At 39.5% G+C, this 20,877-nt stretch overlaps 4 protein-coding genes across 4 annotated transcripts; 3 read left to right on the top strand and 1 right to left on the bottom strand.

Annotated features, from left to right (window-relative positions):
- Positions 1 to 391: 391 nt before the first annotated feature.
- On the top strand, positions 392 to 1,123 carry MELLADRAFT_64963 (uncharacterized protein; the record flags this gene model as incomplete). Its single annotated transcript, XM_007412411.1, has 1 exon — positions 392 to 1,123. One exon carries the CDS (start codon positions 392 to 394, stop codon positions 1,121 to 1,123), a length of 732 nt encoding a protein of 243 aa, XP_007412473.1.
- A 1,196-nt stretch (positions 1,124 to 2,319) lies between these two features.
- Positions 2,320 to 3,363, bottom strand: MELLADRAFT_108545 (uncharacterized protein; the record flags this gene model as incomplete). The annotated part of the gene is made up of 3 exons (XM_007412315.1): positions 2,320 to 2,586; positions 2,679 to 2,917; positions 3,045 to 3,363. 3 exons carry the CDS (start codon positions 3,361 to 3,363, stop codon positions 2,320 to 2,322), a joined length of 825 nt encoding a protein of 274 aa, XP_007412377.1.
- A 1,076-nt stretch (positions 3,364 to 4,439) lies between these two features.
- On the top strand, positions 4,440 to 5,063 carry MELLADRAFT_64961 (uncharacterized protein; the record flags this gene model as incomplete). Its single annotated transcript, XM_007412412.1, has 3 exons — positions 4,440 to 4,467; positions 4,544 to 4,645; positions 4,723 to 5,063. The coding sequence occupies 3 exons, from the start codon at positions 4,440 to 4,442 to the stop codon at positions 5,061 to 5,063; spliced, it is 471 nt and encodes a 156-aa protein (XP_007412474.1).
- A 1,770-nt stretch (positions 5,064 to 6,833) lies between these two features.
- MELLADRAFT_108543 (uncharacterized protein) lies at positions 6,834 to 10,271 on the top strand (the record flags this gene model as incomplete). Its single annotated transcript, XM_007412413.1, has 3 exons — positions 6,834 to 7,593; positions 8,518 to 9,426; positions 9,499 to 10,271. The coding sequence occupies 3 exons, from the start codon at positions 6,834 to 6,836 to the stop codon at positions 10,269 to 10,271; spliced, it is 2,442 nt and encodes an 813-aa protein (XP_007412475.1).
- Between the last annotated feature and the right edge of the window lie 10,606 nt (positions 10,272 to 20,877).

The raw sequence follows: 20,877 nt of genomic DNA, 5'->3' as shown, positions 1-20,877 counted from the left end.
CCCCCTAATGATCAAGTTGTTGTACATAGCATAAAAATGTGTAAAAACCTTCAACTTGAAAACCCTGGTGACTTGTAAAACTAGCTGTTTATGTTTTACAAAGACAGGAGGCGTAAAAGCTTCCTCATTTTTGTCAATTTTGCGTAAGTTTACGCTACAAGGGGAATTCATTTTACCGTACAAACCATGATTAATTCCAACTTGAAACCCCCTTAGTATGTAGGGCAAAATTCCTTTGTATTTATCTGTCCAATTTTGACTGAGAATATATGTCAAAGGGGAACAAAGGGCCAAGAAATCACTCCCTAGAATATGTGACTTGTCTTGGTGAATCAAGTTTGCTCATCCCTCCTGGAAGGATCACTGTCATAACATCAACTCAAGTCAAATGATGTCTGCTCCGCCTGAACAAATCTCTGTTTTCATTCCAATCCACCTTCTTGATTATCTTGTTGTGGACACCTCTACCAACCAGATCAAAACCTCTGATATACTTGAAAAAGTAACCTCTGACGAGCTTTACAATTTCATTCAAGCCTTTAAACCACATCTTACAATCCTTAGCCCAGAAAGAGACAATCCCAAATTTTTGAAGACAGTCTTTGTCGAGATGGTGGTGCCCCTGATCAATAACTTAATTCCCTCCGAACTGAAAAACACACATTACATTCAAGCACTATTTCATCACCCGCTTCCAGGATTCAAAGAATCTCCAATCAGAATAATGTATCAAGATGAGATCAATTTAAAACGTTTTACCAATTTCAATATATGGGTTCTACAATATCTCAGGACCGGACGATACTATGTTGCAGCAGAGCACCTCTTCACGTTCATCAAGCAATACAATTTCCTTTACGAAAACAAGATTTGTGAAATACGACTTGAAAAAGAGCAGGCTCAATCTCTGATTCAAGAACAGGTGACTAATCTACGAAAAGCCTATCAAAAACTGGAGTCAACCAACATGCAATTACAACAAGAGGCCATTAGTCAGTTTCACACAGTTCTCAAAAACTGGAAGGTGGCCGGAGAGGCTACTGTTGAGCATCGCCTGGATATCTTGAACCAAGCTGTGAAAGACCTTGGATTCTTGGATGCATTGGAGGAGTATCACCAGTAAATCAGCATTGCTTTGTTCTGACTGATATTCGGTCCCTCAATAATGTTTTCTGACTCTTTTGCACCTTCAGGAGCTTGAACAAAGTACATGACACCATTAGTCTACCATCTCCTAAATCAACAGATCAAAATTCTAATCTTCCTACGCCAACATGCGACTATCCTCAACTGTTGGCTTCTCAGGCTACTCATGATCAGCCAATTTAGGGTGTAAGCTTCCCATATGATTGATATTTTGCTTCACCCAGGAGATAGTACGTGCTTAGACTGACTGTTACAAAAGCCACCGCCTAAAAATTGAAGCAGTGTTTGTTGTTGTTTTCCAGGTGATTTCATATCCGCGCTAGTGGTTTCCTGGAGTCTGGTATTACATAGGAATCCTTTATAATCATACTTGCCTCTGTCACAGACTTCCCAGCCCTGATTCTTTGAAGTTTTTCAACTGCGTATCAGTGCCTTTGTATTCCTCCGCACTCATACAGAAGTTCAACTCATGGAAAATGCATTTAGTCAGAGCAGTCTTTCCACTCATGGAAAGTATTTCAACTGAGAGAGTGTGTACAATCATAGGCAGGCTTATTTAAATAGATAGTTTGACCAAAGAATCATAAACCCTTGAAGCATTATGCACAAAAAAACATTATAGAAATTTGAGAAAGCAACTGGATGACAAAATCAAACAAGAAATGAGATTGTTTTTAAATAGAGAATACATATTGATGATATAATGATTATTCTATAGTAGGAAGGAATATGTCATTCTAAGCTGGGACACAAAGGCCTCCTTTGGAGATCTGCGATCACATTTTGAACTAGGCCAAATTGATGTAAAGTCTTGATGATAGTTGCTTTGGACAAGAACACAACAGGATGAAATGGAGTTGGTGTTTTTGAAAGAGAATTACAAAAATCACAGGACAATTTAGGGAATCTGAAAGAACTTCATGGAATCTTTTTGATGCTTTATGATCATCAATGTTGCATGACATCAAGTGAGACACTCCCTGAAATGAACAAAAAAAGTCTTCAACATTCATTTCCAAGATAAAACTGGAGAGAAATTTAGGTGTGTATTTGAACTTCATGTTTTCATAAACTTCCTAAATTTGACATTTTTTTATTTTCACTCTAAAGAAGGAATATACAACAGTCTGTACACAGTGCTCCCTGAGACGCCAGGGGTAGGCTACCAAATTATTATTTCATATTGGGGATCAGCATTCTGACAATAAGCTCTGAGGAATCACTTTCTGATGATTCACTGGACAACTCTGTGTCATCTTGGGCTGTGATAGTAGTTGTACTGCAAGCAGATACCTTGGATAAGGTATTTTGAACCGGCTGAGTTGCTTTTGAATATGATCTTTCTGCGGAGCTCAATGCCAACTCAACACAATCCTTGAAAGCTATATAATTTTTCATAAACGCTGTGACTAGATTGATGTATTCATCTCGGTCCGCCACCTTTGAGTACAAATAAGAGATGTGTCAGATCACTGCATTGATGGTGTTTTATAATTCCTGACGCTCCGCGGAAAGATATGCAAATAACTTACCTGTTTCACGGGCTTTAATCCCCTCAGATACAAATTTAATGGCTTTGCTATAGTTTGAAAACTCAAATTAAGTTGTCCCGTCGTCTGGGATTGGACCTGAGGGAAGCTTGAAATTATTGAATGGGTGTCGCCAGGTTGCAGAATTCCCAAATGTGAAAGTCTTTCACCCAAATTCAATACGGCCTCGAGGTGTCTTTGAAATTTTTGTAAAACATTTGACATCAAATGAAGCTCCCCGGCTGAAATACCCTCAGAAGGTATTGTTATGGAAGTTTTTTTATTTTTTTTGGACCGTGTTTGAGCTGTGGTTGGACAATTGATTTGAGAAACGGAGATGTCATGATTAACAGAGTAGAGACTACATACGTGACTTGTGATTCTTGATGCTAATTTTGGCTCCTTGCATTCCATTGCTGGAAGCTTCAGGATCCTGTAATTTCCTTTTTATACCCCGGGACTGGCGTGTATCTGAAGGAGAGAGTATGTCTAAATTCAAAGTGCCTTTCCCTTTTTTTGTATAAGTCCACTCAATTGTGTTTGTCTTACATGATTGACAGAGAGTTCCACCCGTAATATTCTGGTGATTGTGGTTAAAAGTCGGGCTGGCCAACAGCAAAGCGGACACTTCATTCGGGGTGATGTGGGCTCTTCTGAGTTGTTCAGCATTTTCTTCCATTTGCGCCATTGAAACAAAGCTGCACGGAAATATCAATGCAATTTTGAGTGCATTAGTTCCATCTTCTGATCGTGATTAATGCTCAAAGTGCCACCGAAGAAACATGAGAGAAGACTAGAGATTACCCTGCTGGGTCCATGGGTTGCTCTGTGATCGGCAGTATGACAATGTTGTATCACAATTGGGCAGACGTGAAAATCCTCTCAAAGAATATTTGAAACTAGGGAGAAAACTCTTATGATATCTAAAAGTTTTGGGAATGCGTGTGATGGTGATCAAAGTGAACATCCAACACAACTGGAGGTTTTATGTAGATATACTCTCATCTAAAGAACTTCGTGCAACAAAGGCTGAACTCAGCTGCCTCTAATTTATAAATTCTTGTTTAGGTCAAAACTGGGGAAGTCTGTAAAGGATAGTGCATAAGTTTAACCCCTTTTTGGAGGTGAGCCTCAGCTGCTGATCTTGCCCCCCAGTTGGATCGTGTTCACTGAGCCATATCTGAGGAAAGATCAGACCCAGGTATGAAATGGAATATCTGATCAAAGATCTTTTGGTCGGCATGTACTCAACCTGAGGCGAGAGACATAGGCCGACAGCACAGACAGCTACAGTGATTCATGAGCTTTATTCAATTCCTTTTGAGATGCTTACTTAAGCTGACTTGTGCTGAGGGCACTGACGCCCCAAGAGTGGTGCTTATGTACGTATGTTTTGGACCTCTCCAAACCGGTCTTCTCACAAATACCAACCCTCATTGGTTGATAGAAGGATGAAGAAACAAATGTCACCCGATATTTACGTAAAAGCCACATTAAGTCCAGCTTCAGTTTGAGCATTTGTCGTGATCATAATTGAAGATCAAATAGTCCCTATTTCTGTAATTTTTTACGTACATCTACATATCTCCAATACATCCTATAGCGACTGATTTGTGTCATCCACAATACTTTATTCTTTAGCCTGATAGCCCTTAAAATCCCAATTCACGTTCAACAACCAATTTGCCGTTCCCCCAGCAGGATTGAATCCATCAATCGACTGTTTTACAACTCTGTAATCACCCAGTTTTCTAGACAAAAAATATGTCAAACACGCGGTCAGAAGATATATGTAAGATGTGCTACTGTCTACTCTTAAAAGTTATATCTAATCCTTTATCGTTTCTTCTACAAACACTCCGATGCAGTTTCAGCTCTGGAAACAAAGATTTCGTCCCTCAGAACTTCACTTTCTGCTCTTGAGGAACGCTTAAGCGCACATATCCTTGTTGACCAACAAATAAAACAAGGTATGCAGCTCGTTCTATGACTCTCCGGGCAAATCTAAGTTCTTTTTCTTTCCAGCTGATTTCTTCTTGATTTCCAGTTAGTGAGGTTGAGCACCTCTCAACCCTGGTCGAAGAAATGAAGGAAGAAATTGAGCTCTTAGATTGTCGACTCACCGATTTACAAGAATCAGCCAGCCTCGAATACCAACGTAGTAGAGCTCATGAGGTGGTTCTGCAACAACTCATAGAAGCGTCTCCAGCACATAGTCATATTAATCTTTTATTGGAGATAGAGAATTATTCTACTGAGCGTCATCGTAGTGAAACTCGTATGGATGCATTTTATGACTATTCATCTTATGATAATAAACATACTGATGTTGATCATGTTACAAACCCACCCACTACTGTGACATGTGATCCAGAACATCAATTGTGACTATATTAGTTCCATACAATATTAAATTGTGAATTTTCTTGATTTTAATTGATAAAATTGTTCTGTAGCAAGATCTTTGCTCTATTTGATTGGTAGCAATGTACTCAAGAATGCTAAAATGTCATATCATTGGAATAGAAACTGGCCTCATGAACTAGCACCTCGGATTTCACAGTTGTTGTGTATCTTTTAAAGTTAAGGATTGAGAAATTGAGCCGCAAAGCAAGTTAAAGTCAAGAGTGCGTATTTCCTGCACTGAATCTGAACTTCTCCCCGGAAGCAATGAAATTGACAATGCACATGTACCAAAAACAACTTTAGAAAATGTTCACTTTTGGATTCACTAAAATACTTGAAACAAGCAATTGTTTGTTTTAAAAGCACTCTTGACAATCATCAAAGAGAAAACATTAACTAAAATCTTTCTTCATTTTCCTGTGAAGTCCATCTAAAGTTCACATTTTACTATGAACCTCTTGACAAGTTCAGATTTTATTGTGAACTTTTTCAGAAGTTCACATTTTATTGTGAACTTTTTCGGAAGTTCACATTTTATTGTGAACATTTTGAGAAGTTCACATTTCATTGTGAACTTTTTGGGAAGATCACATATTATTGAGATGTTCTTGAGATTTGTGGACTTCACATTTTATTGTGAACTTTTTGTGGATTTCACAATTCATTGTGAACTTCTCAAAACATTCACCATAAAATGTGAACTTTTTCGGAAGTTCACATTTTATTGTGAGCTTCTTGAGAAGTTCATATTTTATGGTGAACTTTTTGAGAAGTTCACATTTCATTGTGAACTTTTTGAGCGGTTCACATTTCATTGTGAAGAAATTCACATCTGATTGTGAAGAAGACATTTTACTGTGAACTATTGGTCGAATTCACATTCTATTGTGACCTTTTTGAGAAGTTCACGTTTCTAGGGGGAAGATGTATTGGTTAGTCTTGAGGTGCCAGTGGCTTTGATTCTTTCTCTTTGTGTGCTCTGATTTATTCTCCAAGCTCTTTGATATGTTTCAATGAAGATGCTCAGAATCGCGATGACACTCTGGAAAAGCCCATTGGAAGTCGTGTTATCAGTTATTGATGATAGGACGTCAGTCATAACCACATTGGTATTGTTTTGGTTTTTGAAATGGTTCTCAAGGTAAGGGTTGGAATTGGATCCCCTTTGTTGGGGAGGCCGTTTTGGTGAGTAAGATACAAAGGGATAGGTTAGAGATAAAGTAGGACAAATAAAGATTTTGCTGAAAGAAAGGAGATTTTTTAATCTTTTGGCTTCTGAGTGGACGATGTTTGTGACACGGCATACATGTTCAACTGACGTTCAAATCACCTGCTGCGTGGCGTCCACGTACTGGACATTGGCTCAACATCACCGAGGGATGGTGTCATTTGACGCGTCTTGTTCTTTGCTCATTCTCCAAAATTATGAACTTGATAGGTCCTCATGAACCTCAGATATGTTCAGCTCACGCTGGAATCGTGGGCAAGCGCGTGTGATGAGACACTGAGATTTTGATTCTTAAATAAGATGTTTGGTTTTCTGCATGTTTCATTTGCCTCCATTCGATATCAAACAACAACATAATACTCACTACATTAATATCATATTAGTTTTTTTATCACTCTCAACTAAATTGATACCGCCACCTAGTTTTGTTTACGCCCCAGTCATTTGCTCTCACAAATCCCATCTTGACCAGCTTTTGTGATCCTTTTGATATCCAAACGTCTTTCAATATCTCCCACCCTGTGATGACCTCCTCGACACTCATCAGATGTCGCTGTGTTAATTGCCTGGAATCTTCAAATGACAAGGATCAACCTGGACGCTTATGGAAACGCAGTTCCACAACCTATAAAGCCCATCAAGCGTCAATCAAAAAAACCCGCAGCCTTCTGGCTGGGCCCAAGGAGAGTAATCTTACGACCCTGCAAGCTGACCGTATCATTGATGCGGTGGATGGTATAGTCGTGGATGATTCACATTCTTCTTCGACTCAAATTCCTCCAGCTGAAAAGACCATTTCACATCTCGACATATCACATTTGAAGCAAATGGCCAATCCACCACGTCGAAAACAAACCGGTAGCCATTTTCAGCCAAAATGGGATGGTATGAGCGTAGAGTCAGGCAAGTACCGTGCCAATTTCTCCTCCTATAGAGTATATTTCCTGATTCAAGTTGTTTTTCATGTTAATGCAGGTCAATACAGTATGAATTACTATGATCAATTCAAAAAATTCGACCCACTGACCACAGCCATGAACCTTGTAATGGTATGTCTGTATCTGTTTGAGCATATTGGCATGGCAGTTGCTACACTTTGCCTTCACGTGAACAATTCAGTACCGAGTTCCAGTAATCACACAGCTGGTTTATTCCCAAAGGGTTGGTCACCAAAGGACATTCGGACTGTCCTCACAGATCTAAGAATTCAACCAACGATTCAGCGAACTCTTTGCTGTCCGAAGTGCTTTCGTCTTTACTATGAGGGTGATACACCGGATAAATGTAGTTGGCGCGAAACCCGCTCAAGTCGCAAGTGCAATGAACCTCTATTTAAACAAGCAAAGGCTGGCGAAGATGAAGAAAATCACCATGCGAATAGATACTTCTCAACAGTTGCTTTCACCGAATGGTTAGCTCGTTTCTTGAACCGCCCTGAAATTGAAGAGCACCTTGAATCCAGCAAACAAGCGCTGGAAGATGGCTCAGCAATGTATGATGTTTGGCACGGATATATGTGGCGCTCGGCACGTGGGATCGATGGGGATCAATTCACAAATTCACCTGGAAATCTTGTCTTTTCGCTCAATGTCGACTGGTTCAATCCACTGGGCAACAAGGCCGCAGGCAAGCAAGACTCTGTTGGTACTGTTGCTTTAGTATGCCTCAATCTTCCACCACACATACGTACTTCTCCCGAAAACATTTTCCTTTCTGGATTGATTCCTGGACCATCTGAGCCCAAGATGACCCAGATCAATAATGTACTAAAGCCTCTCGTTGCCGAACTCAACACTTTATGGAAAGGAGTCAAGTTTTCTTCCACTGCAAAGTATCCCACACAGGGTCGTGTCATCCGAGTGATGTTGGGCCCAATTATCTGTGATCTTCCAGCTATGCGAAAGGTCTTAGGAATGGCAGGACATAGTTCAAAGAAGAATCTCTGCTCATTATGTCGAATTGGAGAACATAACATAAATTTACTGCACATTCCCCATGCCCTGCGCCGATGTAAGCATGAACTCAAATCACAAGCATTAGCCTGGAAAAATGCAAAGACTGTTAAGGAACGACAACGACTCTTCAAGGAAAACGGAGTCCGATACACAGTTTTGTGGGAACTACCTTACTTCGACCCAACCATACATACTGTAGTAGAGCCTATGCACAATATTTTTCTTGGTTTACTTCGCCATCATGGACTAAAAGCCTTAGGATTGATGTCAAAGAACAGAAGTACCTCGTCGCGACAGGAAGCCAGCCAAGCAGAAGAGGATGAGTCTGACACATTCGAGCAAGAGCTTAAAGATTTTGATTCTGATGACGGTGATTCCGATGATGATGATTCTGAGTTTCAAGGATCAGAATGCAGCGGTGATCAAATTTCAACCGAATCAAACTCTGAATGCAGCAACACCTTATATCCAACAAAAGACGATCTATCGTTTGCATTCGGAAAGATGGCACTCAAATACGATACTGCACTTGACGCTGATCAAGAAACTCATGGCAATGAATCTAAACCACATCATTTCACAGGATTCTCAGGTGAAGTGACAGGGGATGAAGAGGAGGAAGAAGAGCTCTCTGATTATGAAGAGGTTGATGAAGAGTACAATCATATCTTCAACGAGAAGAAACATCTGAATACACTGAGAGAAGTTATAGGACAGGTCCTGCTCCCATCTTGGATTGGCAGAGTGCCAAAGACGGTAGGATCAAGCAAAGGTGGCAAATTGAAAGCAGATGAATGGGTTATACTATACGAGATCATGATAATACCGGCCTTTATACTTTTCTTCAATAGGAAAGGTCATAATTCACCCATCACAGATCACAAAATTGTTCGAAATGCTCTTCATCTGATCAGTATCCTTAAAATTGTGCGTAGATTTGAGGTACAAAGTAGAGATCTGGAGGCTTTGAAACACCACATAAAAAGCTATCGACACGGACTCTCTGAACTATTTACTGCACTCTCAGTTACTCCAAATCTGCACATGTTACTCCACATTCCCCAGGTAGTCAGGGTTTTCGGTCCTGCACCTTACTGGACTGCTTGGTCATTTGAAGCAACAAATGGATCATTGGCCAAAATTCCAACTAACAACCATGATAGTGAGTTCAAAGATTTGTTGCCTTCTTACTTCAAACAAGGTATGATTGACTGATTGACTGATTTTGAGGTAGGCTCTAGAGAGTACACAATCCTGAATAAGTGGACAATGGCTCAAAATATGCGATGTGTACTCCCAGACCTATGCAAACAGCTCCCTAAACAAACCGCAGCAAATGTCTCAAAATTTATTTCACCAAAGTGTACAGACGGAAGTCCTTCTGCCTACCTTCGAGAAGGAAAGTGTGGTCCACCAAATCTGAAGTATAATCCGAAGAAGAACGAAACACTGGATTATGATACACACCTCCTTCTTCTGAGTCGCATGAAAGAAATATACGGCGACGAGGCTGTGCTTTCCACTGACATCTACAAAAAATCTAAGCACAAGGAAGATGCAATCGTCATATCCAGATGGGTCAATCAATTGCCTTCAGTAAAGTGTCGAAATGTAGTGTATTCAACGGAAAAAAAAAACCCTGGCAACAGCACAGTTCTCTATCCAGTACATCTTTCCAAAAACAAAAAAGGTTTTGTCTGGGGGAAAATTAATGAAATATTTATGACAATTGTACGCTGTGATGGAAGGTTAGACCAGCATATTTGGTTTGACATCTCTCGATATACTACTTTGACGGCAGCTCATCAAAAGAAGCACGGGTTCAATTATTGGCCACACTCAGGATTAACTGTTGTGTACAATAGAGAGAAAAAGAAAGATGTGGTACAATTGAATGAGATTGTTAGTCACGGCGCTTCTTGGAAAACCCCACAAGGCTGCTTTGGAATCAAAGAGCCTACATTGCTGATTGTCAACTTATCAAAAACCTCGTGTACTGCAGCTTGAGTTTGGGTTTGTATCATAGTTACTACTAGGATAATGAACGCTTGAGCATTATGTGTCCTTTTTAAGATCGTGACATCACTTTTCATTACTCTCAGGATTTGTAGTATTTTATTTTCATCATCAATCCATTCTCATGTCCCACGGTTGTACAAGCATTTAACATATAGAGAATTGAATGTCTTTTCCAACATTTCATTTTATTTCTTGTTCATTTTGACCTATTGTCGTGTGTACCACTAGGTACTCCGTCCTGTCATCATGATGGTTTTCTCTGTTGCCGTACTGAGAACTCTTTGAGTTCTTCCAAGAATGCTGTGAGTTATTTTCGATTGAACTTGACAAAAGAACAAATGAAAAAATCAGGATGAATTCAAATAATCATTCAACAGAGTCATGAGCAAATCTAACAAGACTCAATAGATCTTGGGAATGACAGTCATCAGGCAAATTTCTTCACGGTTCTGAAGATCTGTCTTGGTCATAATTTTGGTTAATTTCAGCCGTTTTTGAAATCCATATAAAGTAAACACTACACATTATATCCTAACAATCCAATCATATGATGATATAACAAAAAGGTAATAGAATGACTCAACAAACGCTTTGTTATCATGATGCTCATCAAAAATGAATAGTTTTATATAAACACCACAACAACAACAACAAATCAAAAAAGTGTCTCTTTTGTCTCATATTTATGGTGAACTGTTCACAAAGTTTACATTTGATTGTGAGGTACAGATGAATTTCACATCTCATTGTGAACTGACCGCAAAATGCCAGCCCCGGTGTATCCTAACCCGGTGCAAAATCTATTGTTCCACTCTTTAGGGGTTTCAAGTTGACTTTTTTTACCTCTCTGTGTAAAAATCTTGGTGTAAAATGACATGACACTCTGAGGTCCTGCGTTTTTACACCACCATTTTCACACAGAGTTATTTTACAACAACCAAAAAGAAATAAAGATGGTGCAAAATTCAAAAATCAAGGCCTTTTTCAAATTCCACACCGGGTCTATTTTACACTGAGATGGTAGGTTTAAAGTGGGCTGTGTAAAGTTCTCCTACCCGGTTTCCTAAGGGTTTCATGTGATTCATGAATTCATGGCATGGTTTGAGTAAGGATGAGGCAAACTTTGATCAAAATACCCCTGCGGTCAACAACTCATAACAGGCAAAACCGTACTTTGTCCGGGGAAAAGTGCTATTTCCCAACCGTCCAATTCCTGAACTTGATTGTTTGAAAAACTGGTTGGAAGATTTACAAAATATAAACAATGGAAGCAAACATAATTAATGAAAGCGGAAGAGGCCAGTATAGAACACCTACAAAGTTCGCTTGCAGGTCAAAACAATGAAGTAAGAAACACCGCGAGAAAAAAAACAGCCCACACTCCAGAGACAAACTTTCCAAACAGATAGAGGAAGGCCATGACTAAAGCCAATTCAATGATGGTCATTTGAGGGTGGTTGGGCTTTGGGTATTCCAGAGCGACACCAGGTGGAACCTTATATTTCGATGTTCGATTCAGAGGTTCTTGTTCATCCAAGACAGTATCGCTCCCTGGAATTTGAATCAAGTGTCATAGTCAATGGGCCGCAATAGTGGGACGGCCCAGAGAAGGCAGATTCTGAACCTGTTGTAATTTTCCCGTTATTGGTGAATGTAGAACCCTGACATTGGGCCAAGGGCCTACCATTATGGACGCTGGAGGTATTTGTGACGCACGTAATTTCGGGCTCTAGTGATTTCCTTCTTTGCATCAATGAACTCTTGGATGGTAGTATTGCATGATCAATAGTGGGGCGGTGCTGGCCCAAAACAATCCTAGATTTGGGTGCAAGTTGATTAATGATTTTGCTTTCGGTGTCGCTGTTTGTCTCTGCAGGGTATTCAAGAGAATTAGTATGTTACATTATACCTGAAGCTTTTATGTACACACCTGAACTATCATCTTCAAATGATACATGATTTGTGGCTTTATTACTGGCATTATGAACATCATCTCGTTTCCTTGACAAGAAATTGGGATGGTGATTAGAAGCCCCACCTATTAGAGGCAAAAGTGGTCAAAGCTCTGTTTGTAATTTGAATTGGTGATGTGTAATTCCGTACTTTTAGGAGTTCCATTGGTCTCAGCAGAGACCTTCAAAGAAAAGGGGTATGAATCCAAATTGGTCACTGTAGAGCACGTCAAGTAGGAATCAGAATTGGTGATTGAGACAATGATAACAAAATCATGGCTTACATCCATATACGGGGCAGCTGGAATCACAATTTGAATGTAGTGAACTATTGATGGTATGCTTGATCACCCCAGAACGGTTTAATCCACCGCAGTCTTTGCACAGCTTCTTCCTGCCCTCCCTGAGACACGAAGCGCGGTGAGGACATTCGTATGAGACGTTTCTTGAGGCCATTCGCGGTGAGGTCAATGCTATGATTGTTCGATGTGAGATGGAGACACTGGGCTTCACTGTCGTCTACTGATCCAGATTATGAGAGATGTGAGTAGGGACTGATGAGCAACTCCCTTTGTCTTGTGGTTAATCATAAGCGGATGATCATATGTGCTTTTGACTTAAGGTCTGGAAATTAAGGGGTTTATATTCCGAGACACACTTGTTTGTGTAATATTACGCCACAAAAACTTGTCTGTTGTCTTGAAACATATTCTGGTTGAATCGGGGCATTGGTTTGAGCCTCCTGATTTGAAAAGGCACCCTGGAAGATGCAACTTTTACGACAAGCACGATTCTTGTGCAAATGAAAGGCGAAACCACCTATGAGATTGAATCAACTCTACTTAACACAAAGGTCTGTTCAGGTATGGTTAGCGTATTTATAGGCTGGAAAGCAAGCTGTCATGAAAATGTGATATCAACCATTGAAAATCAATGCGTAAAGATCCTGATGAGACCTGATGAAGTTATGTTCCATGGGTTCAACAGGTGAGAATGGTCAACTCACAGTTTATGCATCATTTTCACATTTACCATTCCCTTGTGTTTAAAAATCTGTGAGTAAAAGCTATACAAAATTTCAAACCTCTTGAGTTACGTTTGGTAGCCCTTACAAAAGCTAGTTCGACTTTTCCTCAGTTCATTTCTAGTTTCAGAGCCATCAATTGGTTCCTTTTATTAAAACACTTTGATTGTCCAGAGATTCAATCAAATCTTGGCTTGATCCTTCATTGAAAAAAGAAAACTTTCACAAAAAATCAAAAAGATTGTTTCTCTTGCAACTTGATGAGGTACGTGATGATATGTGTAACAATAAGGGGGCTCAAGTTGAAATTTTTGCGGCCTTTTTCTAAAAAATTGGGGAAAGTTTTTTACAGTACCGTGCTGCAAAAACTTTTCCCAATTTGTAAGAAAGGACGGCAAATTTTTTTTTTCATATGTCTTTGTGAGCACTAAATCTACGCAAATTTTTGTAAAAAAAATTTGGGATGTCGTATGACTTTTCCCAATTGCGTAAAATTTTGCGTAAATTTTACGCAATTGGGAAAATTTTTTTACGATTGAAGTAGTAAAAAATCTTGACCTGAGCCCCCCTAATACATGTAAGACTTAAACCAAAGTCTAACTGAACAAAAGATTATATAAGCTGATAATATGTGTAATGATACACGTAAGGCTTGAACCAAAGTCTAACTAAACAAAAGATTATCTGAGCTGATGATATGCGTAACAATATGCGTAAGACTCCAACAAAAGTCTAGCTAAACAAAAGATCATCTGTTGGATACTTGGTGAGGAACAATCAACTATTAGCAAGTTCAATTAAACACCTTATAGGTTCAGGATAAAGGATATGTTAGTTGGTGTAGTTATCTAAAGCTCAATAACAATCTTTGGCCACAATGAAAGAGCACGGGTCTGACATCATAACAAATTACATAAAGGAATAAACCAACATAAGTTCAAAGTATGTTATTGATCAATTAGTGAAATTCTACTTACTCTTGTCATAGATAGGAAAGAGAAGCAAGTTTGAGTGATTCCAAGGTATACTTATAATATTGAATTCTTCATCTTTTCTTGTTGGGGTAGGTTATAATGCTGCACTTTTCTTTTCTCTTCTCATATTTATTTTCTTTTGAACTACTCAATACTCAAATCCCAAGTTTGTTTTAACAAGGACTCTTCTCTATTTTTATTAAATGCACATTTCAGCATTAAAGAATTCAGTAAGTTATCAGAGTGGATTGAAGCGGGAACATGAACATACAATGGACCAAAAGAATCAACAAATGTGATCTTAAGTGATCTTGAAGAAAGTTTAAAAAGTCTACCCAGTTTTCCAAAAAAAGCTGAGATCAATCCAAAGATGCAAAACAGTGTGAAGTTAGAGAAGTCTCAATTGATGAAATTTCAGCTCATGGCGAATCGTCTATGGAGGCTTTTTGCGGTTTGGGGAAATGTAACTACAATGCGGAAGTTGGAACATGCTGATTCTTTGAAGAAAGAAGAAAGAGCGATCCACACACGTTTTTGTGTAGGTGGATTTTGTGCTCAGCAATTTACGCCACATTGGCCACGTTATTTTTTTGAACTTTTTCTACATGAGTAAAAAGGCCGTAGAAAGCAGAGATAAGAATTCACTTGTCAGACCTGCTGTGGTTCATTTTTTTCCCAATCTTGATTGGCTTCTAAAAACGTAAAGTACGTGTACAAATAGAAGTTGAAAATATGACAGGCAAAACATGTGAAGCAGAAGAGGGCCTGCATTTTTTAAGCGTGAAATACAAAATATCTATCGTAAAAGTTGACTCCTCATTTGATTTGTGTGATTTCACCCTGCTTTTTTACCAAATGGAGTGTTAAAAGCGGCTGTGAAAATGCCTTAGGATAATCAAGGCTGTAGTGTACAAACTATGCTTGATCAAATCAAGTTTCTCTTGCGAAAAGTCAGATTACAACCTCTAAAGCTAACTGGCTTTCCGCATCAATTGATTTGAACAAAATCAATCTGTCTATCCATCTGCACCGTACTTATACTTAATCTGTGATCCTCGTTCAATTTGATGAGTCTGAAGGGACTCCTATTGTCACATATTCTGATCCCTTCCAATGGCATGCTTTAATCATCGAAGTGGCCGGAAGCACGATTTGCACCTGAATCAGCTCTTGTCCCGTGGCAAGAAACATATGACCAAACAAAAAGCAGCATCTCAGGATTTCCTTGACACTGGTGGCCAAAGGCAAGAAGTCATCAGTGAGTTCCATCTTGACGGATAACACCTTGTATGAGTAAGAAAACACAGCGCCGGGTAATGCACGGCCCCCCTCGCAGAGAGAGGCAAAACAAACCGTGAAAATTTTCATTTTCACGATTTCTGTACGCCTCAACAATACTCATACACTTCAGCTTCAAATCCTCAAATCTCACAGATTTCAGACTTCCAAAAGAAATAAACTATTTCATTTTCAAAAATTGTCCCACCCACCCTACATATGTACATAGGGGACAAAGCGGGATCACATGAAGGAAATAACACAGAAGAAGCGGGAACAAAGGAAAGAGAGAAGGAGAGATTCCAAGGAAGCTTTCGCAGGCAGCAAAATTTTTAGACGTTCACTGCACAATGGAGGACAGATATAAGACGAAGTAAAGACTTGCTCAGGATTTGAGCGGTTTCATTGGGCCACCCGCCCGCCGCCGCCCACGAAAACCTTTCTTGGACAGGCAGTCCCCGGCCTACGGCGCCCCCCACACCAGGTCAAACCTGAATAGGTAAGACCTAAATAAAGATCGCTTGAAAAAGAAAGGAGTGAGTGAGAATAAAGTAAGAAAACACAAACTTGAAATTAATAAAAAGCTAGAAGAGTTAAGACTGCATAATAATGATAATGAGAGTTTAAACTACAGAGTAACATTTAGAGCTGAACAAGGCATAAGTCTAAAGATGGACTTCTTGAAATCATTATTGATATGCATCACCCAAGATCCCCTTAATTTACACAGGCTTGATGTTCAAGAATCTTTCATCATAATCGAGCAAAAAAACAAAGGCATCTGTTTTACACAATACTCAGCGGCCTAACGTAAGCTACGCGCGTGTCATGAAAGTGAGTTAGTAACCTTTCAATTTTGTGATATGTAATTTGAGCCCTCAAATTCCAATGGCCAAATTCTCAAACTCTACGTAGTATCTTTGATTTCAACGAAGCAGAACAGTTAGTTTGTGCACTATAGCTTGAATTATCCTGCGTAAAAAAAGTAGGTCACAACACCAAAAGGCAAAGTTTACGGCTGTTTTTAAAGCTCAATGTGGCATAAAAAGTGGGGTACCGTCAAATCACATGAATCAAACCGGAACAATATTTGCCCTTTTTTGCTTGAATAGTCTTGACCCGCGGCAAGTCAAACAAAACCCAAACAAAAGCAGCATCTCAACAGATGATATTTTTTTGCGTAGTGATTAATAAGGACCACTAGAGATCCCTTTAAGTATACATAGGCTCAGTGTTCATCTTTTCCATCATAATCAAAGGGACCGTATTACACAATCCGCTAGACGCGTGTCATCTGTTTGGGCTGAATTTTTTCTGATCAAAAACAATCATATATGGAGCAGCTTTTCACTATGAGATACGATCCATCCACATTTAGTTTTTATTCCTTCTCTGCGGTTCACTGGCTGACTGCATTCTATCTCTTTTTTTTTGCTTGTTTGTTGACTTTTCAGTGTTGCCTCTTGATTGGAGCACAGTGTCTTCTTGTTCATATATTTGCATCACTAGGTAGCGCTTTCATTTTGTGATTATATTGAATTAACCTGCATACCTTGTTCATCCTCTCTGTCTTTGCGGTACACTGGCTGACTTGATTTTCTTGTGTTATTTGTTATAGATTTTTGTCCATCACCTGTTGATCGAGGTCCATTTCCTTCTTGTTCCAATAATTACATCACTCGGTAGCTATTTCATCTTCAGATAATATTGAATCAACCTTCAATATTTGTTCTTCCTCTCTAGGGTTCACAGGCTGACGGTAATCTATCTCTTTTTTTGCCTGTATTTGTTATAGCTATCAGTCCTTCACCCATTGATCAAGGTCCGATTTATTTTAGTCCAGATACCTACCTCCCTAGGCAGCAAAATCAGTGTAAGATTGTATCCACTCAATTTTCAATCTTTGTCTCTCCGCTCTGCGGAAAATTATCTGACCATATTCCCTCTCTTTTGTTGATCTTGTTTGTTATAGCTTTTATATCATTGCTGCCATGTGCCTAACTATCAATGGCAATGTCTTTGGAGACGTTGTACTCAATGGAGTTAACTCCCAAATAGTTGGAAATCAGGCTGCTCAAATCCTTCGAAGACGACAAATACTTGAGCCGGCTCGAGTGCTTAGAAGACGCCAAGTTCCTCAACCGGCTCTCCCTGCCCCTGCTCGAGTACTTCGAAGGCGTCGCATTCCTCAAGCCGCGTGCCCTCAGCCTCCTCAAGAGCTTCGGAGACGTCCATTCCGCCGAAACCCGAGGCGTTACAGTTGTGTTCCAATCCCATCCCATCAGGAGGATCCTATCTTTTGGGACAAAGTCTTCAAGCTACCACATGACTTCCTCCAATACATTTCGCCAACTTGTGACCTCCATGATCATTTCACCACATGCCGGATTCTTCGGGACATCATCCTTTATTTCAATCCAGGCTATCAACTCCCCCTCAATGCGCGGAAGTCCGAGCTCATCAAAACGTTTCAAGATCTTGTGATATGTCAGTATGGAAAGGTGTACGGGTTTTGAATATTGTAAGTCTTTCACCTTCCTAAACATCATGAATATAATATGCTGAAGCAGCATTGGTACTGCCTTTTTTTTGTATCAAGGCTTGGGAGCAAGTAAAATAGGATTGCGCTTGTCTGGGATTGTTTGGGAAACTGTGTGATCCCTGTGATAGTATGCTCAAGTTCAATAGTTTGTTACGCTATACCATATGGAGTGATGATAATTACCCTGTCACATACTGTTCATTTGTCGTATTTGACTCCTTGTGCTTTATACATCACGCATATTAAGTAATGATATGTCTTCAAGATAAGTATGCTTGTGTTTTGATGTGTTTTAAATTGACATCAATGTTCAATTCGATTTCATCACTCTCAACAGGTGTATAATTTTCCGAGCCGTTTCATAATGGCATGACATGCACCATTTCAAATCAGGACAACACTTGTATGTAATTTGTTAAGTATGAAATGTCTCTCTCCGTATTCTGGAGTTCCTTCTCCATTCTGCCTTCATATAAAATTCCTTGGAAAACAATCAACTGTATCTCACACTTGGTACAATAGACTGCTGTAATGAGTAACCCTACCAAGAAAGTCTACTAAACGCAAGAGGTATTGATGTGGATGGATGTTGTGTATGGTCTATGTCAAAATGGTTGTGGTCTAATGAAGATGTTCTTCTTATAGGTAATGCTAAAGCGCAGGACATACAAAGATGCATTGGGCCTCATCTGTTTTTTTATTTTCTTTTATAGTGATCTCACTTATTTGTTTTCTTGTATAGTGATCTTACTTGTCTACTTTTATAATTCTTTCCCTGGTCTAAAGGATCATGCTCATCATCTTTTGCTGAATCATATGAATTAAGTCAACAAAGTTGGAACTCAAAATTGTCTCACTGATACAAGGAATATAATCTCATCTGTCGCAGTTCTCCTAAGGAACATTACCATGGTATCTCTGAAGAATAATCAAAGCTTCAACTTGTTGGTTTCAAATCATGAATTCCAATACTCTGACTGTCTTTGTGGGCAAATTCAAAAACCTCGTAGGTTGGTACGAGTATTAACCTAGTGGAAACTGTGACAGAGGCGTGACACACGAGCAAAGGTAAAGCGCGCGCCAGAACTCTTCCAAAAGAGGTGCAACAAGAAAATTGATGCACGACAGATCATCCCAAAGGAATCTAGTCCAGTCAACATCAGAGCAGGTTTCAATTTCTCTTTTACTCACAAGAATTTGCCTAGAAGAAATTCATCATCTTATCTTACAAAGATTGTCTTAAAAATTATCTAATAAACAAATCGATAAACATGCAAAAATATAGTTCCGTACTTTTTTCTATCTCAGCAGTTATCTGTAATATCGAAATTATTCTCAGCTTGTTTTCAAAACTTTTTTATCAATTTTTTATTTCCCGCCCACCACCCTTCTAGTCAAACTAAGGGTTAAGTTTTATGGGGTTATACGTAGTTTTCACCTTTTATTTGTCATTTTCTGAAGCAGGAGGGGGAACACTCCAGTGGAGTAGTTCAGCGCCGAGTGTGGCCACCCACAAGTACTCCTAGCACTTATCTACGCGCCCCGCATCTCGGCCAGAACCCTGCAATCCAGGCCTCCGGCCATCATGAGTAACGCGCGGTCCTTTGCCAAAAACTCCAAAACTGATTCCTTGTTTGTGAACCGGCTCTATCTTTTGACACGGAAGAGAACGTACATGCAGTGGTAGTCCCTTCCTCTTACTTGTGAAGGTGTTGTAAATTGTTTGCTTCATCATGAAGGACAAAATGAATTGACCTGTTCAGCCATCAAGCAAGTCAATGGAGTTAAAGTTCACAAGCTGAGTGCTCATCAATGAATAGCTCTTGTTGTATAGCCCGCTTGAATTGCACACCCTCAACAACAGATGCATGCTGAGTATGATGGGAAATTGCCTTTGAAATCCACGGAACGCAAAAAACTCACCCCTTTGTTCAATTGTCTGATCTTTGACTGCGTTTGACTGCGTTTGACTTCATACTTTAATGATATTGAAAGCAGTAGCTACCTCCCATCGAATTATTTTATCTCGTTCATAAATCATTGATTGTATATCCTTTTCATACCTTTGCTTGAGTTTTTGGTCAATAAATGTCTTTTGAATATCCACCCTCAGCCAGTAAATTTCCTAAACCCATTCCTCCACGACTTCGATCTTATGGAGCAAAATTTCCAAGCTCAAGTACTACGAATGGGATCAACTCTTCCAATATTCTTGCGTGTTCAAATTGTGAAGACTTCAATGCATGTGTCACCGAAATTTTCCAGCGTCTAGGATACATAGAAAGACACTTACGCGAGAACTTTCAAGATTCAATACACAAGCATGACCAGCTGCAGGAAGAGGTTCAAAAACTCTGGAACGCAAAGAAACAGGATAGGCATACAATACATCAACCATTGAGACGATTGCGGGATGAATTCGATTCAAGCGCTCAATCTTTGGAAGATTGTAGGGATGGTTTGCAAACCACGCGTCATCTTCTTCAAGAGAAGGTACAAGGGCTGAAAGGTTAGTTATTCGCGCTCCTCAGCATCAATAAGAGTCACACAAAGCCTGAATGTATCACATACCTTGGTCAGTTTTACTTGAAAGTACTTCAAAACACTTCAGAGATATGTTGCAAAAACATGAAGATTTGGAAAATACGCAAACGACATCCCTAAAGTGTCTGATTTCCACGACTAGAGGTGAACTTGTGAAGCTTTTGCAAACAGGGACAAGTGAGTATATTGGAAATTTACAGCTTGGTTGATACTAGCGCTTATGGTCTTGGATTTGGTCAGATGAACTGCATGAAGCAAGATGTCTACGAGTCTCATGTGA

Source organism: Melampsora larici-populina (genome assembly GCF_000204055.1).
Source record: "Melampsora larici-populina 98AG31 unplaced genomic scaffold MELLAscaffold_30, whole genome shotgun sequence".
Lineage (NCBI taxonomy): Eukaryota > Fungi > Basidiomycota > Pucciniomycetes > Pucciniales > Melampsoraceae > Melampsora > Melampsora laricis-populina.
This window is presented reverse-complemented; position numbering and strand designations above follow the sequence as displayed.